At 45.2% G+C, this 16,345-nt stretch overlaps 1 protein-coding gene and 1 pseudogene across 1 annotated transcript; one reads left to right on the forward strand and one right to left on the reverse strand.

The window, feature by feature from the left end:
• The first annotated feature begins 2,978 nt into the window (after positions 1–2,978).
• NANOG (Nanog homeobox) lies at positions 2,979–6,811 on the forward strand. The gene is made up of 5 exons (XM_075553366.1): positions 2,979–3,123; positions 4,872–5,134; positions 6,123–6,212; positions 6,329–6,493; positions 6,608–6,811. Exons 1-5 carry the CDS (start codon positions 2,979–2,981, stop codon positions 6,809–6,811), a joined length of 867 nt encoding a protein of 288 aa, XP_075409481.1.
• An 8,393-nt stretch (positions 6,812–15,204) lies between these two features.
• On the reverse strand, positions 15,205–15,841 carry LOC142451650 (malate dehydrogenase, mitochondrial-like; annotated as a pseudogene).
• Between the last annotated feature and the right edge of the window lie 504 nt (positions 15,842–16,345).

Genomic DNA, 16,345 nt, shown 5'->3' on the forward strand with positions numbered 1-16,345 from the left:
TTCACCCAGACTTTCATGCAAAGACCCCCCAGTCAGAAAAAAACAAAGCTTCCCCGTGTAAGCAGGGTAGAGAGCAGCAGGGACGCTCGCTTGTTGAAGCTCTTGGCTCTGTTCCCCACTCTCTGCCGGCTGCGCGGCAAGGAGCCAGTTTTTCCCCCTTTTCGGAGACATCACGTCGTCCTACAACCCACCAGACTAAGACTTTCTGCCGAACCACAGCGAATCACGTTCCGTCCTCCGGTACCTCTATTCCGACTCTGCTCTCCTCCGGCGGACAGAGTTATGCAGAGTGTGGTCCTCCTGCTTTGACCGCATCGATATTCCTCCCACTTTTGCAAGTTCACCCTTTCACATTTTGAGCAAAGCCAGCCGCCTTCTGTGCGGACCGAAGTCCCAGAAAATTAGTCTTAGAATGTGTGTTAGAAAAATACAAAAGGAAAAAAACAACTCCCAAACAAACAGACAGCAAAAAAAGAAAGAAAACAGAAAAATACCTGATTTGGGCACTGCCAAGTGTGAGACGGTGTGACCGGTGAAGACAGCTGAATTTTCTTGCAGGCTGCATTTGGGGATGAAGGGAAAAACCGAAAGCTACTTCTAGTCAATGTGGTCCAGCGCTGTTTGTATTAGAAACTCACCCCCAAACGGTTTGTCTTTGGAAGACACACCAAAAATAATAAGGGATGGAGACGGCGCGAGGGGAGTGCGCTCTCCGGCCTGCGAGCCCTGCCCGCGATGCTGATGCTCCGGCCGGCTGAGCTGCGGGCACACTCTGCGCTCCGCTGTTGGCACGACTGTTCACAGATGAACACGGGTGGATGGCGCACAACTGAAAATAGTGTTGGAACAGTGGGAATCCTCAATTTTACTCGGGAAGCTTTGGGAGCGGCTGTTTCCAGCAACCGAACAAACAAAGATTCGTTTGGTGCTTTGGAAAGCGTCGAAGCTGCCAGTGAACTCTCCTCCTCCCCTCTTATCAGAAGTCCCAGAAGTCAATGCTGCCCTTACAGAAAGTCCTGGACTTGGGAGCACATCGGAAGATGGTTGGCTGATCCAGATGACATTGACTTCGTCCTTCAGAAGGTGGTGAACTCAAGCGTGAAGAGGGCAGTGAGAAACATAATATCCACGGAGGAGTGAAGAGGAGACCCCTGAATAAGCTGGTATGAAACAACACAGCTGTCTGCAATGAGCAGTGGAAAGAGTTAAAGTAACCTGTCACAGTACCACTGGACACGGAATCTCGCTGTGGCAGGATGCTGCTGGAAGAAAGGACCCCTCCACTTTCTTTGTGGTGACTGTAGAGAAGCCCAAGACGACACTCTCTTTTCCCCCAGAGTAGCCTGTGATTTTTCAGTTTAGGATCTAGTTATAATACTCAGAATTCACAAAATGATCTGTGGTAGGAAGAGTTCTAAAACTCAAAGGTACATTGTTATCTTAAGCATCCTATCATATTATTATTACTGTTGATATCCAGACCTGGGTTTGGGCCAGGACACCTAGTTCTCCCGTCTCTTTTGGACATGACTGGGAATGGAAATAAGTTTTCATGAGTTATACAATATCAGCCGAAGAACAACACTATTTTAAGTTTGGGGCCCACTTGCCTTTGCTGCTGCTATTTTTATACTATGAAGCAACAGCCTGGCAGCAACATCATAAACTATTTAATAATACTTTCAACTTCTTAAAAAAAAACAACAACCAAGAGCTCCAAGGGAGAAAGGCAATCTTTCTACTCCCAGTTACAGTCTCAGAAACTTAAAACGGAGGCAATTCTACCTTTCCCTATAAGATCTCTGAATAGGCATCCACTCTAACTAAGGCAGTTTGGCTTTTAATCACTGGATTAAAACTAAAATTCAGCAAAAAGTTCATTTCCAACCTGAAGGTCTTAGGCATAGACTTCTAATAGGATTTCCATTAACAGCCACTGAGTGTGGGTCACGGATGTGTCAAACATTATGTGTATTTAGCACTTTATCTCCTGTAATCCTTGCAAGGAGACATGGAGGGAGGTAGTCACTTATGTTTACAAATGAATAAAGAGTCCTAATAAGAGTCTAGGCCAAGATTCTGTCCCATCAGATTCATTATACAAACGTTAGACAAAAGTCTAATTTGAAATCTTCCATGGTGATGCTAGATAGGCATACTTCATTACTCTCAGGACCCCAACGTGTCGTGTCTTTTGTCCGCAGGTTGCAGCTCCTACCCAAAGATACTGTCACATTGGATTGCTATACATCAGAATCTACTCCCCGGCACCTACCCATCCCATCCGGAGGGAAAGAGTTTGTCTCTCTGAAAGCTAAACGAACAAAATGGGAGTTGGAAACAAGTTGAATAGCAATGGATGCCTTTAGCAACTTGTTACAATGCTGCCTTTAGCAAAATGTTGCAATGGTGCCTGTGTTCTCCGGTGCCTTGCCTTAGAGGGAATGCAAGAGATAAATGTAGCGAGTAGAGGCTTCCGCCAAGGGCAGGCAGAGCTTGAGGCTCGACTTGAGCCTGGCAGTTCTCTAGTGGGAGTTCCACGACCTGATGTTGCTTCAGGAATCGGAGGGGCATCTTTGATTTAACAAGTGGAAACGAGGTGAACCTGGAGGTATTTCCTCCTCGGGGCTTAATTTGTCTGCTAGTTATTTAGCCCCAGGTTCCAAGTCTCTTCCCCACCCAGTCTGGGTTACCCTGCAGCTCTACTTTCAGGAACTTTTGCATTACAATGGCCCTGTTGAGACTGGCAGACGGGATTTAACTGGGAATTCTACTGGGTGTGTGGAGGAAGGAGGGCGGCCCGAGGGGCCGGTCTACAGAATATATACGTAGTCGTTTTCAGCTCCAAGCTCTGAGACTCCAAAATCTTTCTCCCCACCCCCCCGCCCTCCTTGGATTGGGCTGTTCGCTTCCCGCTACTACACAATTGAGGGCTTTGATTTTGTTGTTCATTTTTGGGGTTTTTTTTCCTCAGCAAAATGAGTGTGTATGTAGCTTCTCCCCAAAGCCTTCTTGAAGCTTCCGATTCTAGAAACTCTCCGCCAGTAACTACCAGTTTGGGGACTAAAGAAGATTACACATCCTTGCAAATGTCGTCTGCTGAGGCTTCCTACTCAGAGACAGGTAAGGAAATGCTCATCTTAGAAGCCCAACTTCCTGAAGGGAAAGAGAGAGAAGCAAGGGTATTGAGGCCGTTTCTTGAGAAATTGTAACTCAATACAAGTAGGTGTTTATCTGTTAACCCTCTGTACACCTTTCTCTTGATAACTTGTGGTAACTTGTGGCTTGCGCTGTTGTGCTTTAACTGTGTCCCGGGAGTCGGTTAACGACAGCGGCCAAAAGAACACTCTGCAGTTCAACTTCTAATTGAGTCCTTGCTAGTTATTAAAAACCTACAAGCTTAACTATTGTGGTAGGGCAAATGTGTAATTGCAATCATTACGTGAGTGGTGCATACGTCAGTCTGAGTATTACAGTGCCGGGTACACTTTTTAGTAAATGCTTCAGCTAATTGGCCGGAAGACAGCGTGAGTACATTTTTCTTTTTTATATATTATTTACCAAGTGCCAGCGATGGCAGAAATCTCACCCAGAAGCATTTTAGTGTCGTTGAAATAAGAACTGCCACGGCAGGTGGCTTTTTTCCCTCTTCAGGTGTGTGGACAGTATCGGGAAGCTCCGATTTGAGAACTTACGTTCTAGTTACGTTACAGATTGGGCTGCAAACCTCAAGTTCACCATTGCAAGAAACCACCAGCTGCTTCTAGGGTGAAAGACAAGGCATTCTTCTCCCATAAAGAGATGAGTCTCAGAAGTTCAGTTCTGTCCAGTAGGGTCGCTAGCCATGTCACTGAGCCATGTCCACTCAATGGCAGGGAGTCTGGAGTTTGGGGGTGTGGAACATCGTATGCGGTTCCTACTTTTTTTTTTTTTCTTTTTTGCGGTTCCTACTTTATGGTAAAGATTACCCCAGCGAACTTGTTCTGATCATCACCGAGGCCAGTTAATGATTTGAACTTGGTTTGCCTTTGAAGTCCTTGCTACTAGGGCTTCAGAATGGTGTTCAGCTTCAACATAATTCTGCTTTTTTGTGATGTCAGACATGGAGGGGGTTGGGCTATCTAAGAGGATACGTCCTAATTGCTTTTCTTGGTGCTACTGGCGAGGAATTTCGAGATTGTGAACTTTTTTTGTTGTTTTGTTTTTTTTATGGTGAACTTTTTAAAGTGTCCGCTAAATCCAAGTAATGAAGGCAGAAGTAAACTTGAGGATTACTAAATCGATTGCTATTAAGTCCTGTATGAGACATTTAAGGAATCTCTTATTCCTCATTTTAACTCATAAAACTGGCTTTATATGGGAGCGGTCACACCGTTGGTAAAGACAGAGCCTAGGTTGAGGTTGAAGCCTACCAGTTCACATTTGGTAGTCCTGGTACTTAGACATACCTGAGCAGTAAAGGGATTTTACAGGTTACACAGAAAAACATATTGTTTAGCTCATAAAATGTCACCCCTGGAGCTGAGTAAGATTACAAACAAGAACTCATTTGTGGAGAGACAGGCCTGGTACTAGTGGGTGGACACCATTCTGACATGAACATGTATATTCCTCCTTTTGGTCACCAATGCACAGTGAATGGCATGAAGAAGGTCGCTTGTTTGAAATCTCTCTAAACGTGTCCGTTCCACATTACAATGTCTACAAGAAGTGCTCAATGATCTCTGGTTAAGAATTAAGATTGTTACTGGCTGTTTACTCTGCTGGGGGCGGTGTGGGGTCAGGATTGTGAAAGCACTATGAAACAATATTTCATTACTCTGGGAGCCGGGGGAATTATTTAAGGAAAATGTGGTGTTGTTTGTTCCCAGCCGAGTCTCCGCTTCGTCCTTCCTCCGTGGACCTGCTTCTGCAGAAGAGCCCGGACTCTTCCACCAGTCCGAAAGCCCAGCTGCCCGCCTCTGCGGAGGACCCAGCGAGGCAGGAGGAGAGCCAGGGCAAGAGGCAGAAGGTGCGAACTGTGTTCTCACAGATGCAGCTGTGCATACTTAAGGACCGCTTTCAGAAACAGAAGTACCTCAGCCTGCAGCAGATGCAAGAGCTTTCCGAAGTCCTGAATCTGAGTTACAAACAGGTACACCGGCTTTCTTTGCAGTCTGTTAGAGCTGGTTCGGCAGCTCGGGATCACTAGGCAACCCATTCCATGTAAAAAGTGAACATGACAGCTTGCTTCCTTAACCTCCTCTCTCACCGTGTCCTAGTTGTTCAACAGATTGCCTTTTTGCACAAACTGAGATTATTCAAACCATTAAACATGTTCTCCTTAATCCAAGAGGGATCGACTATCCTCCCAACTTGTAAACATGAAGAGTCTCTGACCAATTCTTGGTCCCATTCTAATTAAATTAAGTCTTTATTATTAATCTTTGCACTGGATTTCCAATGAGTGGTCTTTATTTCCTCTATTCCTTCCCCCGCTCCCTTCTTTCAATTGTCTTCATCTTCTTTACTATTTTTTAACTTTTTTAAAATTTAAAATCACTATAGTGGGAGAGGCTCTTACAAGTCTTTGGATGATCCATCAACTCCTTTCTATCGAATGTTAGCTTTATAGCCCTAAAAGCTGCTCACCCGTATCAATGGTGTGTCACTTGTTTGCTGACTCGGTCTATAAACTGTCCAGAAATCTTAGTTTGATGTGCTTTGGAATGCAACTTGATGTTTTCCTAATTTCTAAAGTGAAATGCCATCATTCAATATAAATGAGCTGATATGGCTTGCAGGGCAGCTGTTGACTACTGTTAGGGGCAAACCCTCCAGAAGAGAGAGAGAAATTTCAGTAGGTACTCCCTTAGGTAGGTAGTATGTTTTGAGTTTAGTAAGCAAAAAGCAGCCCACTGACTTTTGGGTTGGGGGAGGATATTTATTCTTAGAACATTGGTCCTGGATTTTTTTTTAAGGCTCTAGAAACTACATTTTGTTCCCGAGCAATTCAGGTAGGTTTTTCGTTGGTTGGTTTTATTGAACTGCCAGGTTGAAGTGACCGGAGTTCTTTCCCCAAGCACGTCTCCATGTCTGTTCTCTTTGACCTCTTTGACCTGATCTGCTCACTTTCCCTGCAGGTGAAGACCTGGTTCCAGAACCAGAGAATGAAATGTAAGAGGTGGCAGAAAACCACCAACTGGTCCAAGAATAACCATGGTGTGACTCAGGTAATAAAAAACTTATTTCGGTGTGTTTTTGTCTCCCCTGTGAACCATTACAAACCAAACTCTAATCTGATATTCCCGTTAGCCTTTTCAGTTAATCCATCATTCTCTTTCAAAAGGTCTCTGCACCTACAGAATACCTGGACGTCTGTGCTTCCTACCACCAAGGATGCCTTCCTTCTGGAAGCCTTCCCATGTGGAGCAATCAGAGCTGGAATAGCCAGGCCTGGAACAACCAGAGTTGGAACAGCCAGGCCTGGAACAACCAGAGTTGGAACAGCCAGGCCTGGAACAACCAGACCTGTAATAACCAGGGTTGGAATAGTCAGGCTTGGAGCAACCAGACCTGGAACAGCAGTAACCAGACGTGGAACAGCAGCCAGATGTGGAATAGCCAGCTGTGGTGTACCCAAGCCTGGAGTAACCAGGCCTGGAACAGTCCAGCCTGGAACAACGCATTCCAGAACTGTGGAGAAGACTTCCTGCTGCCCCCGGTCCAGCAAGCTTCTCTCTGTGACCTGGAAGCCGTACAAACGTTAGATTTCTTTTTAAATGAGTCCGTAAGCATACAATCTGAAGATTGTATGAAGACAGACATTTAGCCCCATGCCCATCCGGGCAGTGACCGCGTGACTTCCTATTTTGTAGGACTTCTTGCTTTAGAACACCCTTGCCTTGACAACCTGGTTTTCCTTGATCCTACTGTATGGAGGGGCGGGGAGGGGGGGCTTGGGGAACAGGGTGAAGATTGTGGTTTCTATTTAACCAAAGATTCGATAAGATGATGGTTTACCTTGGTTACTCTGCACAGCATGATAAGCCATGTCCCTGCCTATAAATAACTATATAGAATACTACCTTGAATGGCCTTAGGATCTAGCCTCAATAATAGTACCTAAAAGTAGAAAGATGTGTGACGAAGGGTTATTTGCAGTGTACAGGACTTGGGAGTCTTACTAGACAATTTAGGGGTGGGGGAAGGTTAAGTCATAATGCGCTTCTTTGATTTCCTCTACCCTTCTGCTCTGTTTTAATTATAAACCTTTGTTTGTTTCTTCTTTGTATTTCGCTGCATCATGGTAACAACAGTACCAACATCACTGGCTGACTTACAAATATTGGTGCACACAAATAAAAAGAATATCCACTTTTCCATTACAGCTGTGTCTGCCTCATAATTTTACTCAAGTAAAAATCTACTGAGCAAGAATGATTTGCTTTTTATTTGAAGTAGAAGCCTATTCTGGAATTTACATTTTCTATTTACTCTATCATAGATGTCTTTCTGTTGTTTCATAGCTCATTCTCCACTGCTTTGTAGTGGTAGGGGGTAGTTTGATGGTTAAGTGTTTGAATGGTAACTGGCTCTGGGACCTGGTGAACTTGTGTGCCAAGGAAACAAGTCCTTAATGCTTCCTCATCCAATAGGCTTGCTAGGAGGTGAGTGGCTTGGACCATAAACAGCTGTCATATAGCGGCAGGTGTACCACAGCATTTCCCTCTCAGTAGACATTTAGGTGGTTTCCTGGCTCAGATCTCTCTGCCCCTAATAAATAGTAACTAGTTACATCCTTGCTTTTAAAGTTAGATTTGTTTCAGTGGCTGTATGAGCCGCACCAAAAATGATTTTAAAAAACACAAAAGGAATAGTATCCTACTCCCACAGTGAAAGGATAGTTACGGATCAATCACGCAGCCAGCGATGCTTGGATAAACGGAAAGAATATTTCAAGTGAGGATGCCGATCAAGATGCAAAAGGGAAACATCTTACATTATATTGTTTTTGTCACTTAAAATTTATATATCATTACATATCAACATATTTAAATCATCTTTGATTTTTAGTGTATAGTCCATTCATTACTGATGTGTCCTTACATATGTAGCAGTAGCAGTGTTAACAGAAGCAAAGAGAAAACCAATAAGCCTACTCCCAAAAGGTTTTAATATGATGTTCTTTAAATGTCCAAACACAAAAACGTCCTATTTCAAAGAACATACAAGGGAGCAAAAATGACACATTCCTATATTTAGATGTACCATAAATTTGCTTTCTATGATATTGTATACTCCTAATATTTCACTCTCAGACATTGCGGATGGTATCTTTTACATTCTTCTTAGTGCATAAAAGGTTTAATATTTTTATTAAAATTTTAAAACTCAAACAAATGTGAGATGTTTTTAAAATGGGCACAGGTTTCCATAAGCAAAATGGGAATTTTCTATTGGTTTTGGACGGGCTATTCCTGTGTATCTGTCATTCCACTATTTAATGAGAGCTTGGCACCGACTTCAGATCTTAATCGTGTTGTTTTAAGACATAAGGTATAACTTGGTGTGTGTGAGTGAGAGAGCTTTATTATATCAAGAAGTAATAATACAGGAAGCAAAGATTCCAGTCCAGATCAAGTCCGGATGTTCACCACTAGTCCATAAGAAGTCCCTCTTCAGATTCATGCAGCTGCATGCAATGATGCAAAGTGATCACAAAGCACATGGTGGTGGATGATTCTCCAGGTGGGGTCAGCAGGAATGTGAGGGCAGAGAGAATGGCCCCCTCCGGAGATAACTTTTTAATGAAGCTTTTCATTGTTCATTAAGTGAAGGTAAAATGCATAAAAAGATTACTAAAGTAAAACACACCCTACTGCCATAGTCAAAGGCAGCTTCGGCATCCCTAGGAGGGTGTGGGGGGACGGGTTGGGGTTGTCTCCCAAGAGGCACTGGTGACATAGATAATAGCTCACTGCCACCCAGCTTCCGAGACTGACTTTACAGGAGTAGAAAGCCCAGTCTCCCACTGGTCATTTCGAACTATGGACCATGCTGATGGCAGATGAACGCTTTGCCGCTACACCAGCAGTGCTCCTAGCACGTGGGGGGGGGGGCAGAGGAAAAGACCCCAAAACACTACTATGGAGCTGAGCCGTGCCAGACAGAACCACGCCGGGAGGGTTGCCTGTTGGAAACACCTCTTCCTCTTCTTCCTCCCGGGATCGGCTTACGGTGGGAATCACTACCCTGCACCTTAGCAGCCTCGTGCTTTACCCACAGCAACCCGGGCGGAAAGGCGCAGGAAAAATGAACCAATATGAACCCCTGCCACCGAGTAGATGGCGACCGTCGTAGGGGTACGTGGAACTGCCCCCGCGGGTTTCTCTACGGCTGGAGAAAGCCTCGTCTTTCGCCCGAGCAGCTGCCGGTGGGGAACGGACCAGGGTCTTCGGAAGATCGCAGTGTAGGTTTAACGGCCAACAGGAAACTTACGGCACCTCGCTCTTGGGGTAAAGGACAGATTGATTCCCCCAAAACCTGCGGTCTGCAGGGGGGGCGGGGGGACGGGCTGGGACCTGAAGCCCAAGGTAAAGGACCCAGGGCCGCCAGACGGACAGGGAAAAGGGGGAGGGCTTCAGCAAACACGGTACCCTCCCGGGGGGGGGGGCGGGGGGGATAGGACCTGTTGGCTTAGCCGGCAGCCAGAGGTGAGGGGAATTTGTGAAAGAAAGAAGCAAATTGGGGCAGACAAAAGCTTCTGGCACAGGAAGTTAGGTCAAGGGAGAAAGCGAAAGGTAGGCATTTGCATAGGTGCCTTGGTGTGAAGTCCAAGCGAACCCCCATTGAAAGCAGCCGCTGGTGGTCAGCCTCCTGGCTTAAGCCCCTCTTGGCTAAACTCGGATCCCAGAAATGTCCCTGAGCAGCGGAAAGGTTAAGGGTCTGGAAAATTACTACGATGCCATGATACCGCCAACTATACGACCAGATGCTTTTTGAAAAAAACAGAAAAGCTCAAACCCTGTTTATACGCCATGGAGCAAAGCTGGCAGGGTCCCCAGCGAGTGACCACTGCGAGTGTCTGATAATGAGGGGTTAGGAGTAAGAGGAAGTTTCCGACTTCAGGACGACTGAGTCTCAGAAATCCTGTAGGCTCGCTGTGAGTCGGAATCAACTCCATGGCAGTGAGCTTGGGTTCTTGGTTTGGGGGATAAGAAAGATATTATCAGATACATATCTTAAATCAAGTATATGTATCTGATATATCTTTAGATAAAGACATGTCAGATATATCGATATAAAATGTAGTCAGAATTAATGAAGACTTAACTGTTTCTTGCTCCTGCTCTGTACACATGTGCTCTCCTGATTTAAATCAGTCAACCTTAGAAGTTTCTATCATCTATATTGAACACTTCTGATAAACCAGGAAAAATAAGCTCACCGCCACAAGGTCAATGTTGACTCACAGCGACCCTCTTTGGGACTAACTGTTCAGGGGAGTAGAAAGCCCCGTCTTTCTCCGGAAGAGCTACTGGGGGATTGCAGCATCCCTTATGGGTCGTAGAAATTCCATTTCCCCCCATCTCTTCCAGCTAAGAAAACATTCTCAGTACATCATATACACATTGCACCAAATTAGCCATTCAATTGTCCTTTCTTGCAACTCTCAAGTCTGCTGAACCCTTAGCCTTTGCTGGATCATGGGTCTCATACCTTTAGCTTCACAGCCTTCTTCAGCTTCCCAATTCTACTACATCTGTTAGGTAGCTAGACTTAGTGGTTGTCCTTCTACAAGCTAAGGCCTCCCTTCCCCCTTTACAAGAAGTTGGAAGCCATCAAGGCCAGAGGGCACGCACACATTCAGACCCAGAAGCCAGGAAGCCCCAATCTAGGCCAGATGGGCTTAATTCAGCCAATGGGGCCAACCAGTACCATCAACATGCCTCCCAGCAGAAAGCCCCAAAAGGCTGAAACTTCAAATGCAGTCCCCTCTCTTTCCCAGCTGCTCCTCTGGCCTCCAGGCTGCATGTCTCCACTGTGTGGGTGTGAAGTGGTGTGGGTGTGAAGTGCCCTGAGGGGGCCCTCTTTGCTATAAAACCTGAAACTGCTTCCCTCCTTTATAAAAACCCACTTAAATCACAAACCAGGCTTCAACTTGAATTCTTTTTCCTGGGAAACCAAGGACAGAGGAATCTAGTACATCTTCCACACTGTGCCAGGGGCTGGAGATTCCTTTCACAGCACCATTTCCTGATTTATTCTATCACTCATTGTTAGGTGCCATCTACTTGGTTGTGACTCATAGCAACCCTATGTACACACAACAGAAGAGAAGCTGCCCCATCCTCACAATCCTTGTGATGTTTGAGCACATTGTTACCACTAAAAGGCAGTTTTAAAATGGTACCTTCTATCACCACAGATTCTACCCGCTAAAGGCAAAAAGGGTCTTGTTTCAAGTGTAATCTACAGTGGTGTCATCAAGGAGAAATGGTTAATATTAACCACATCAATAGTTCTTGACTCGTCTTCTGCTGTTTGTGTCTTCTGAAAGAACACAGCAAAAACAGAGCCAGAGCCACAGAGTGGTGCCAAACCTCACTGCCATTGATCGATTCAATTCATTCCAACTGGTCATCACCCGTTAGGGCCGAGTAGAATTGACCCCGTGGGGTTCCCACACTGTATATCTTTACAGGAGTACAAAGCCTCGTCTTTCTTCCAAGAGCGGTTAGTGGTTTCAAACTGTTGACCTGGTGGCTATCAGCCCAAACTACTGATCTTGTAGTTAATAGCCCCAAACATAACCCACTATACTTTCAGAGCTCTACTGGAATCCTTTATGGGGCTGAAAGCCTGTATCTCTCCCTCAGAGCCACCGGTGGATTTGATCCGCCAACCTTGAAGTTAGCAAATCCAAAGCTTACTGGAGCTCACTGTCAGGACTCCTAAAGAATACAACAGTGTAGAGGCCCCAATAAAATAATTTTTTAAGTCTAAAAAATAAAACAGTGAAAAAACAAGTAAGGTCCAACTTGGAACAAATACCTTTGAGAGTACTTTATATTCATGCAGCATACACGGGAAACATTTATAACTTTTATTTCTCTTGAAAAACAGAAGCTCCTGAAATTTAAGTACCACATCCAATGCTATTTTATTGCCTTTATAGTCTCAGTTAAAACTAACCATTGTCTCCAACAAGAACTTGTCCCATTCATAACAGTTCTACTCTGTTAAATGCAGTCATGATACGTTGGAATTGAGTTATTCACATTTAACAGTTATTTAAAACAGAAAAACAGAAACTACAGCATCTACTTTCTGTCTATGCCACACTATGGTAACAAATCAAATTAAAATCACCAGTGACTTCAAAATGAATCCTTCCTTCCTTCATTCATTCCTTCAACAGATCTGTCTTACTACTTACTAAATATTAAATATTTTGCAAGGAGTTTGCTAGATTGTATGACTAAGGGATACAATGCCTATCTTACTAGAAATAAAGCAAATAGTTACATTCTTTGGTCTTTACATATTACCCTACTTGACCCTTATTAAACTAATAATGTATGTAGCATATATATGCCCAGACTCGGATAATTTCTTCATGTATCACCAGGCTTAATTTTTAGGAATCAAGTTATTTTTATACCGCTATAAAAGTTAAGTCATGAGCAACAACTTCCCAAAGGACTCCCATCTATGAAGAAATAATTTCTAGATGTAATTAGTCCTCTATAAGAACATCCCTCCATTTTGGAGTCGTGACAACACTTCCATTGATAGAACATTAATTTCTGATTACACTACACCTTTTTTAAAAAATAGCCGTAGGATGCCTCTGCGATCTTCACCCTGCAGCCTTTTTGCAGGCTTCTCTTCTGCTGTCAAAGGAGCCCTGCTGGTGTAGGGACACTGTCCATTAATATGGCGCCCCTCATGGAGCCCCTCTAGCCGCTGCCTAGGATTACCATCACATTTTGGAGGGCGTTATCTGCTAGGCTAATAGATAAGATTAAGGTGGGATTAGGTCTTCACCTTAGTGGAGGGTGTGAACCAAATCACACCCTTTCTTTTCTTTTGGGTATGGTTTGCTGAAAGACAAAAACCACACCTCAAAACCATCCTCTGCGTGTAAGAGCCATGGTTCAAATACAGAGGATAGGGGCAAAGCACCATTAGTTGAACACGCCAAGAAGTGCCAGAGCAAGTTCAAGAAGTTGAGCAGAAGCCAAGGCCAGAGGCACCAGAGGCTGTGGCATGTGTATCATGGGAAAGATCAAAGGAGCCAGGCTGAGACCAGAGATTTTGGCAGAGACCACTATAAAGGCAATGGTGAAGCAGGGCTCTGGGCTGACTTCCCCAGAAGCAGAAGCCAGGGCACCCTGTGGGTTAGAGACTGAGGAGCAGAGAGGCTTGGCTGCTGGCTGAGGCTAGGTACTGATGTAGACCAATGAATGCATCTATCTCTACTGTTTACTGACCCTGATTGTGGTGACCTGTTAGCTTCCATAAGAACCCCCTTTAGTGAAGGGCGACGCCGGACAGTGCAAGATATGACAAAATAATAATTTGTAAACTATCAAGGCTTCATGAGAGAGGGGAGAGCGGGGAGGGAGGGGAAAAGATGAGGAGCTGATAACAGGGGCTTAGGTGGAGAGCAAATGTTTTGAGAATGATGAGGGCAATGAATGTGCAAATGTGCTTTATACAATTGATGTGTGTATGGATTGTGATAAGAGTTGTATGAGCCCCTAATAACATGATTTTTAAAAAAAGAACCCCCTTTAATTGTGCGTATTGCCTGTGAGCTCTATGTGACCATTGCATTGAATTATGGAACGAAGCATCGTAGGGGACTGTTGCAGGGAGAACACTGGTATCAGTATAGGTTAAAATAATAAGAAAGAGAGAGAGAGATGGGGACTGGAGTCATGCCTGGCCTCTGCCTCATGGCAATAAGGAAGCCAGAGGAGATCAGGTAGGGTCACCCCCACAAGACTTCCTGCAGGGTCGTGCGTTAAGGTTTGGGCTGCTCACCCTAACGAAGGTTCCCATGCAACTGTCGCTCTAGTGGGAGAAAGGGCCTGTCTGCTTTTGTCCTCAAGAACCTCGTGCGAGGACCAGTTTCACGCTGCCTCTTGGGGTCGCGGTGCGCCCAAACAAGGATCAACTTGTGACAGTGTGCTGTGTGTCCGTCAACTGGACAAAGAGGGGTACTTTCCCGGAGCCCACCCAACAGTCAACCCAATGTGCCACCAGGACTCTCCAGGCACTCGGTAAATATTAACTCACAGTTATCGCCATGCAAATTTCACTGACAGCTCAGAACCAAGAGTAAATCCATGCGCTCCCTCTCGCTCTTGCTTCTATCAGAATGTGCTCTGTCAAGCTGATGCTGATTCATCTCGACCCTATAGAACAGAACAGGATTGTCCCACAGGGAAAGTCTGCCACATCTTTTACAAATTTTTTAATCATTTTATTGGGGCTCTTACAGCTTTTTTTTTGCTCTTACAGCTCTTATAACATTCCGTGCATCGGATGTATCAAGCGCCTTTGTACATATGTGTCCATCATCATTTTCAAAACATTTTCTTTCTACTGGAGCCCTTAGTGTAAGCTCGCTTCCCCTCCCTCCCCCATCCTTCCACTCTCATGAATCCGTGTTGGTTATATATTGTTATTATTCTTTCATATCATACACTGTCTGTCCATTGTCTCCCTTCACCCACATTCTCTTTGCCACGTCTTCCTCTCTGCCTGTTGCAGTCATTTGATCAGCAGTCAAGCTTTTAGGCACTAACCCAGCAGGCTTCCTCCATGTAACAGGGAAAATAAAATGCAAGTCTGCCTAGCTCACTCCCCAGAGCAAAAAATAAATCAAATGAATAGCTAGTATTTGCCTGTCATAGCATTCTTCCAGTATACTAAGGACAATGATCTCCGCCCCCCGCCCCTGTCTTCTTTTTTTTTAAAGAAAACCTAGGATCACTTTTATTAATGCACCGCCTCCAATTTGGAAGGAGTAATCATGTCAATACAATAAACATCATCCAAGCCAATGAGAGGAACGGAGGTACCGGAGATGGTTTTCGGAGACATGACACATGAATACATTCAGAAAGAGGCGTATTCTTGAATTGCTTTCTTTTGTGTTTGTTTGTTTTTTGGTTTTTTTTTAACTGCTTTCTTATTTCATGCTGTTCACTAACCCCTTCCCTTCTTGATGCTGCCTGCTGTCTTGGGAATCACATGGGCTCTCATCTTCTCTTCAAAAGAGGAGACCTTGCCCATGTCCAGGGTCTTCTCCAGCCCCCCTTTATTCCCCAGTATGAATGGGGTGGAGAAAAAGGGGCAGTCCTTTCCCTGCAACTTCACAAAGGAGCATCCAAAAGCCCCTTCCTTTCATTATTGCATCCACAGCGGGAAGACCTACCAGGAACCGGTGGCACATCCTGCTCCAGCTTTCTCCTTGACCGTCTCTGTGCTGGCCTCCTGGAATTGCCCAGTGAGGGCTGTCAGCTGGTCCTGGGAGACGTCCACTTTGGGGAGTACACGGAGAGAGCAAGGGGATAACAATGGTCTCCCCAGAGTGGCCACCGATGATAGGACCGTTGACCCCATGTGGTGGACCCAAAGCCTTCACTTCCACAGCAGAGGTGTTGGCCCTGGCAATGTCCAGGGTCTTCCTACCAAAGACTTTCTTGGCATTGGAGGTGTGCATGAAATCGTCCGCTACTATCCGGCTGGTGGATTTGCGATGATGGAAAAATTGTGGCCTCAGGACGATGCCAAGCACGGGCAGCAGCCAGTGTGGCCATGATTGGGGCATTCCTTCCTTCATTGTGCCTGGCTTTTGTGGCACTCCCACCCCACTGGAATAAGTGGTACAGCGAAGGTAGGGCGACATCTGTTCCAGTCAGAGATAGCCTTTCACGTTTGCTATGGCTTCCATGTGGCTCAAATAAGAGGCTACTCTCAATGTATGAGTAGTACTGCCAAAGGCCTAGTCTAATGGCGAGGTGAGAGGGGCTAGCCCCCTCACTCCTCCAGAAGCCCCCTGACACGGTGACTTTAGCTTCTCTATGGAGGTGCTGAAACTGCGGGAGTTGGAAGACCGGAGAGGCTGGAGAGCAGGGTTGTTGAGACTTGGACTGGTGGGAGAAGGAGCGGGAGGTGGGCTGGTAACTCAGACTCTCTCCCCTAACCACAACGGTCTTTGCAGTCTTTAAAAAATGCAGATTCAGACGAATCATCACAAATGTTCAGAATCAGGATTCCTAGGTTTAGAAGCCAAGAAAATCCATTTTTAGCAAGTACTGGAGATAATGTTTAAGCACACTACCAG

The sequence above is a fragment of the Tenrec ecaudatus genome, chromosome 6 (assembly GCF_050624435.1).
Source record: "Tenrec ecaudatus isolate mTenEca1 chromosome 6, mTenEca1.hap1, whole genome shotgun sequence".
Taxonomy (NCBI): Eukaryota; Metazoa; Chordata; class Mammalia; order Afrosoricida; family Tenrecidae; genus Tenrec; species Tenrec ecaudatus.